This window comes from Arachis ipaensis, chromosome B02 (genome assembly GCF_000816755.2).
Source record: "Arachis ipaensis cultivar K30076 chromosome B02, Araip1.1, whole genome shotgun sequence".
NCBI classification, from domain to species: domain Eukaryota; kingdom Viridiplantae; phylum Streptophyta; class Magnoliopsida; order Fabales; family Fabaceae; genus Arachis; species Arachis ipaensis.
In genome coordinates this window covers 19811518-19818796 of record NC_029786.2, presented here as the reverse complement: position 1 = coordinate 19818796, position 7279 = coordinate 19811518, and the positions used below count along the sequence as shown (strand labels likewise).

At 35.5% G+C, this 7279-nt stretch overlaps 2 protein-coding genes across 2 annotated transcripts; one reads left to right on the top strand and one right to left on the bottom strand.

Annotated features, from left to right (window-relative positions):
* On the top strand, positions 1756–3601 carry LOC110269189 (SWI/SNF complex component SNF12 homolog). The gene is given in 3 exon segments (XM_021116873.1): positions 1756–1857; positions 2430–3058; positions 3451–3601. Coding segments are annotated over 3 exon segments (804 nt in total). The 3' UTR covers positions 3524–3601.
* Positions 3520–5552, bottom strand: LOC110268768 (protein RETICULATA-RELATED 4, chloroplastic-like). The gene is made up of 6 exons (XM_021115646.1): positions 5286–5552; positions 5121–5174; positions 4939–4983; positions 4256–4395; positions 4058–4159; positions 3520–3707 (listed from the first exon to the last, which is right to left on the bottom strand). The coding sequence occupies exons 1-6, from the start codon at positions 5412–5414 to the stop codon at positions 3545–3547; spliced, it is 633 nt and encodes a 210-aa protein (XP_020971305.1). The 5' UTR covers positions 5415–5552; the 3' UTR covers positions 3520–3544.

Here is a 7279-nt window from a genome sequence, read left to right as displayed (position 1 = left end):
TAAGTATTTCCTACCACATTACATATTAGATACGGGAAACCGAAGCCATACCTTAGCCGATTTCCCAAGCTCAACCGGAGCACTTCCAAACCACTTGTCCCCAAGCTCTCAAGGTATCAACACCTCTAAGAATAGATTTTATCACACAAAACCCTCTTCCAAGCTTTCCAAAATCACCAATCAAGCTCCAATATTCACATATACACAACCTAAGCCACAATCATCATACCCATACACAACATCTCAATACCCAAACATCATAGAACAACAAATTATACTAGGGTTGAGAATCTTACCACACCCAAGCTCTAAAGAGACAAGATTAACCTTCTCCTTCAAGAGAGTTGGGTCCTATAACATCAAAGAACCCAAAATCTCAACATTTTTACTCATGAAACTCGAAATCAAGGGCTGGAATTTCGAACAGTAAAACGTGGCTTACCTCAAAATTAATTGTATGGGTTTTGTAGAGCTCTCCGCGGTGAACGCGTGGCCGCAAACGGAGCGGCAATCGGAGCTCTAGATCAAAAGTTATGGTGGTTTGAAGATCAAGTGAGAGAAGGAAGTTGAGAGAGTGTTCTTCCCCCTTCCATCTCAATTTTCAGCGTGTTTTGGTGTTGTGTGAGGAGAGAGAGTGCTGAAAACTAGGGTTTTGGTTTAGTTATGTTGGGCCAAGGGCCCACTTTGGGTCCGGTTGGTCCGGTTTGGCCCGTTCGGTCCAATCTTGGTCCGATTTCTATAAAATTGGTACCGAAATTCTCGTCTCAATTTCCTCTATCACATTTAGCCATAAAAATAACATTTTTGGCTTTCTAGAATAAATTCTCATTTATGGGTTAATTAACCATTAATTAACCGGGTCTTACATTCCGCTTCTAAGATATCCATTCGCACCTAAGAACATGATAAATGTGATGATTATGTGACGCTCATCATCATTCTCACTTATGAACGCGTGCCTGACAAACACTTCCGTTCTACATGCAAACAAGCTAGAATGAGTATCTCTTAGATATCTAATACAGAGGACCGAGTCCGAGATATTAGAATCTTCGTGGTATAAGTTAGAAACCATGGATGGCCATTCCTAAGATCCGGAAAGTCTAAACCTTGTCTGTGGTATTCCGAGTAGGATCTGGAAAGGGATGGCTGTGACGATCTTCAAACTCGCGAGTGCTGGGCATAGTGACAGACGCAAAAGGAGGGTGAATCCTATTCCAGTATGATCGAGAACCTCAGATGATTAGCCGTGCCATGACAGAGCATTTGAACCTTTTTCACAAGAGGATGGGATGTAGCCATTGACAACGGTGATGCCCTTACATAAAGCTTGCCATGGAAAGGAGTAGGACTGATTGGATGAAGACAGTAGGAAAGCAGAAGTTCAGAGGAACGAACGCATCTCCATACACTTATCTGAAATTCTCACCAACGAATTACATAAGTATTTCTATCTTTATTTTCTATTTATTTATTTATTTTCAAAAACTCCATAACTATTTGATATCCGCCTGACTGAGATTTACAAGGTGACCATAGCTTGCTTCATACCAACAATCTCCATGGGATCAACCCTTACTCACGTAAGGTTTTATTACTTGGACGACCCAGTGCACTTGCTGGTTAGTTGTGCGAAGTTGTGAAGTTATGTTTGGACCATGGTATTGTGCACCAGTTATTGGCGCCATGCCAGGGAGAGAACGAACAACAAATTTTACAATCTCAATCTGAGTAACAATTTCGCATGTATCAGATATGCTTAGGGAGCTTGGGTTCACCGATGATGAAATCATTTCTGTTGCACTCAAGTTCTCCATAAATCCTCAACTGGAAAAACCTTTTGGTCACTGGGAAATAGTAAAAAAATTGCATTTGTTAGAGCTATATTGCATACTTAGAGTTTATCTCTTTTCAAGAAACATAGTTGGAGGTTGGATTTATAGTACATTTGGTTTTTTAGACTATCAATTTGACACATGTTAATACATAATGAGTATTGTCGGCAGAATTTGGTATCTTAGACTTATAACAATTTGGTATTTTGTGCAGAATTAATTTTCAATATGTGTAGAATTGTTTCTTTTGTTAATGTTAATGTAGAATTTTAGTTAAAACTAGTGCAGAATTTTGTTTAACATTACTGCAGATAAGTTATAATTAGTTTTCAATTTCAATTCAATTGTACGAAAGTTTCTTTTGTATGTTTAAATGCAGAATTCAGATTTTTTTTTTCAATATGATGAAGTTTCTTTTGTTTAGCTAACTACCATTTTCATTCTCTTCACTAATAAAGACATCACTGAATTTTTTGCTGCTAGTTCAAGAATAAGACAGGCTGCTTCTGCCATGAAGCTGTGATATAATATTAATCCCATTCTCATAAATTTAGCACGTATGCATGCATGTCAGTTAGTTAGTTAGTTATTTAGTGGAAAGATATCTTGCTTGTGAATTTGAAAGTGCATTATTAGTAAGAGAAATTTAAGCTTTCACCAGCATTGACTGAGGTTCTTGGTATTGAGGTTGATACTCGTCCCAAAATTATTGGTGTAATATGGCATTATGTAAAGGCCAGGAAATTGCAAAACCCAAGTGACCCTTCTTTCTTTCACTGCGATCAGCCTCTACAGAAAGTATTTGGTAAAGATAAGATGAAATTTACTATGGTTTCACAGAAAATATCACACCATTTGTTTCCTCCACAGCCTGTACTTTGGGAGCATAAGATCAAGCTCTTAGGAAATTGTCCAACTGGAACTGCTTGTTATGATGTAACTGTTGATGTTCCATTTCCTATTCAGAGGAAGTTGTCTGTACTATTGGCCAATGTGGAGAAGAACAAAGAGATTGAGCTATGTGATGAATCGATATGTGGAATCATTAGAAAAATCTACGAGCACTGTAGGAGACGAGCATTCTTTCTTAGTTTCAGTCAATCTCATGTGGATTTTATTAATGCCATGATCGAGTCTCAAAGCAGGGATCTGAAACTTGCAGCTGGAGAACCCAGTCGCAACACTGAAAAAGAGCATCGATCGGATTTCTACAACCAACCATGGTAATCTTTCTAATATATCTCTTATCTAGTGTTTTGGTATCTGCCAATTTAATTTGTTTTCTTTATTTATCTGCATTTCTCTTCTATGATGTTAGACATGGTAATGATTGACCTAAAGATATTACTTTAGAATGATGTATAGTCTACTAATCAATAATTTCAAAAATTGTCAAGTGAGAATGATGCGTGACAAAACTATGACTATTATTTAGTTGGACTTATCTAGCCATTGGGATGTTTTATTTCACTTCACTTTCAAATGGCTAGAATGCATAAGATGCTTTTCCTTCTGTTCATTTGCAAGTTATCAATCTTCATGACATTTTCCTTCCATAATGTGAATACAAAAAATTCAACATGATATTTTACATGCTGTTTGACAACTTGGACAGGGTCGAAGATGTTGTTATTAGGCATTTGAATTGCAAGTCGGCATCAGGGAGCGACGCACTAGGAAGCACATGATGCCAGCAGTATCAGGTTTCATTAATCATTCTTCCATTTTGGCGACACATGTGAAGATGTATTTTGGGAATTTTTAAAGTAGCTAGCTTTCCAAGCAGCTGGAACCAATGTTGCACCTTTTGTAATGCAATATATGTTGTATGAGTCAATCTGAGAACAAATAGTTGCAATGATGCTAATTGTCCTATCATGAAAAAAATGTTATCGGTTTCAATTCACTGTTTGCAATTCAATTTGGTGGAATGTTATTTTTCTAAAAGCACCAATATGATGAAACAGCCACACTTTGAAAAGGGGTGTGGCCTGAAGAACCATAACTATTTGTTGCTTGGTTCTTGACACAAGGATGGAAGTAAGCCAAAATCAATTCTAAACTAAATCAATTTTAGTATAATTGATTCTACCAGCAGATCGCAGGCACACTTTAAAAAGATTATGATAATACTAATATCTACCATGATTCACTCAATTGAACAAATTTCTGATCAACAAACCTAGGGATATAATGAACTAAAAATAATAAAGGATCCTCACAATGATGGTAAGGGAGTCAATTGAGCCTCTTTAAGCAACGTAGAAGCAGCTTGTGACAATCTAGATGCCTGCAGGTGTTCATGAATTAGAAGCAAAAGTTCCCTGCATAAGAAAAATATAACAGTGACATCAGAAGGGTCAGAAAGGGACACACAGGAGGAGAAGAGGAGGGAAGGTATTGCTAATTACATAATTTACCTGAGGTTGCTAGAAACTGCCATATAGACACCATAGGTAGCATTGGTAGATAATATTGGAACATTTTCGATTTCTTCAGAGGAAGACATATCAACTGCCTTCTTTGCATTAATCAAGGTATTTGTCACAACTGTCCTAACCTATATATATACAAAATAGAGTATGTGTCAATGTTTAGACTCAATTGATACCATTTTCCTTTAAAATGGTGAGGAAGAACATTTGGTTGGATTAAATGTTTGAGCGCAACGTTATGGATATATATATCACATTATCACAGATCCTTTAAAGAAAATTGATTAGTGATTTTCATATTCATATTTGAAGAACATTTATGACAGCGTTTCTTCATTATATTTGATTTATAATTCATGGAGTTAAAAACAAGTTCAACAGCGAAAGAAGCACAAGTAAACAACCAAAATTTAGATTAGAACTGCATCATAGACAAACTTAACCATAGATACAGAAGCATAGAGCTAACTAAACCGTACCGCTAAAACAAAAATATGAAAAAAAGTTAATTAAATAACAACCATAATTATCAGGTGTCAAAAGGATCATTAACCACAATTAGGAGAAACATATATTAAAGTAAAGGAAAAAATAGATTCAAAACTTATTAAAAGAAAGCATAAAATGTAAGAGAATGAGAAAAATCGCAGAGGATAATGAGAACTAACCAGTGATGATGCAGTTCCAATAGCAAAAAGCTTAGCCCCAATACGCTGTAGAGTGTAACCGTTTGTATAACAATTAGTTGCATATACTAAAAACATATATACTAAGAGAAGGCAACAAGAAGGAAGAAATTGAATTAGAATTATAAAGTGTAATAAGACAAAAGTTATGAAATTTTACACACCGCTATTGCACCAAATCTCTGTAACAAAGAATATAATGTCCCAGAGAGAGCAACCTGGGAAAGAAATTAAGCACAATACAAACACTTAGTAGGGAAATCAAAATAACAATAATAATTGCAAAAGTAATCAACATCAATTAATAATCTACAAGATTATATAGAGACCTGGAATGCATTATCCGGACAGTTGTGGAAGAACTTAACAATAGGGCCTGCATTGATTCCAAGCGGCGGTCTAAGAGACATAGTAGGTGCAGGAAGATAAACCAGCATGAAATCTGCAAGTATGGCCATCACCTAAGAACAACAGTATTGGGGAAAAGGGGTGTTTGCCATTGAATTCCTCACTTGACTATATCCTTAACAAATAGTACTAATAGTCAAATTAGGGATTTCAGATTTTTAGATTTTAGAAATTGACGAAGAAGAGAGTCCGAGTTGGTGTTTAGGGAGGGGTTAGGGCAAGGAGAGAGAGACAGAAAGATATGTCTATTTTGGTCATTTTGAATAATATTTTAGTTTTGTCCATGTCTATCCAAACATAATACTGAACATTACATTAGTGTCTTGTACATTGTATCCAAACACAATACACAAAACATAAATTTTAGTGTCTCCGTTCTATTGTCTCTGTCTCAGTGTCATATTTTGTCCTGTCTACAAAAACAAACGCTACTTTAATGATCGATTTAGTCACTAAAATTAGTTACTATATCAACACACTAGTAATTAAAAAATTAGATTGTGTTTCCCTTTCTTTTTTTAACCCTTAATTCACCACATGATCATTTCACAATTAATTTTTTAATAAATGTGACAATTGGATTTTAGTTTGCCATTATATATAAGTTTTATCAATACATTATAATAAATTCTTACAGAAAATCAATTAGCATTATTATATAATAATGAGTACTTTTGAAAATTCATTGAATTCATCAAGAGACAATTAAACTTGGTCAAAAACAATAAACAAATCTAAAACAACACTTTACTATAGCGAGAACTTATTTAGTTTTGTTTCAATTTATAATTTGCAACTCTTATTATATATCAAAAAGTGACATACACAATCTAAGTAAGCAATATCCTAGTTCTAGCAGAATCATATTAAATATAATATTATTTAAATTGTTTTTAGACCTATATAAACCTAATCAATTGTCGTAAACTTGTTGCAAGACAAAAGAGAAAAGATGCCTATGGCTAGAAACATAATTGTAATGTTGATCATTGCAGTGATTGTTTGTTCTACTATTATCGTAGAATCTCATGGCATTATTACTCTAGAGAGGTACTGGACTCCATCTTATTATACTGCATCTAAAAAAGGCTGTTTCATTGGATGTCGTAGAAGCTATGCACGTAATAACGTTGTAAGACCCGGTTAATTAATGGCTAATTAACCCATAAATGAGAATTTATTCTAGAAAGCCAAAAATGTTATTTTTATGGCTAAATGTGATAGAGGAAATTGAAACGAGAATTTCGGTACCAATTTTATAGAAATCGGACCAAGATTGGACCGAACGGGCCAAACCGGACCAACCGGACCCAAAGTGGACCCTTGGCCCAACATAACTAAACCAAAACCCTAGTTTTCAGCACTCTCTCTCCTCACACAACACCAAAACACGCTGAAAATTGAGATGGAAGGGGGAAGAACACTCTCTCAACTTCCTTCTCTCACTTGATCTTCAAACCACCATAACTTTTGGGGATGCACGACAGAGGGACAGTCCAATGGCTAGCTACCAGGACTTGTCGGGTTGGCTCTATAACCGACAGATGATATCATCAGCCACTAGGGACAGGCATGCATCATAAGCATACTACATGAATTGTTTGAGATTGCCTATTTGACTGCATATTACTTGCTAATTGCCTAAATGCCTTATTTGTTCCTATTTGTAAATCTCTTGTCTGATATAACTGTGTTTGCTATATTATACTCCTGCTGGTTGTTGGGAGGTCTGAAGGAAGTAGAAAGGGAAGTATTAGTTAGACTGAAGGATCTTTAGTTAGTTGCCGCTTACGGTTTAGCTTGTTTATAAGCGCTTACGGTTTTTATAAGCTTTGATATTTTCTGGAGGAAGTTCTAGGATTGCCTTTGGCTTTCCTCTATTATTATGTATTATATATGTGGTATGTGGAACCAT

What these genes read in the sequence shown, in the direction of transcription:
- LOC110268768 (XM_021115646.1), bottom strand. Translation starts at nt 5,414, where the DNA reads ATGGCCATACTTGCAGATTTCATGCTGGTTTATCTTCCTGCACCTACT. An exon ending in GTCCGGATAATGCATTCCAG is followed by an intron (nt 5,175 to 5,285) that starts GTCTCTATATAA and finishes TTTCTTTCCCAG; the next exon opens with GTTGCTCTCTCTGGGACATT. An exon ending in GCAGTTTCTAGCAACCTCAG is followed by an intron (nt 4,160 to 4,255) that starts GTAAATTATGTA and finishes TTTCTTATGCAG; the next exon opens with GGAACTTTTGCTTCTAATTC.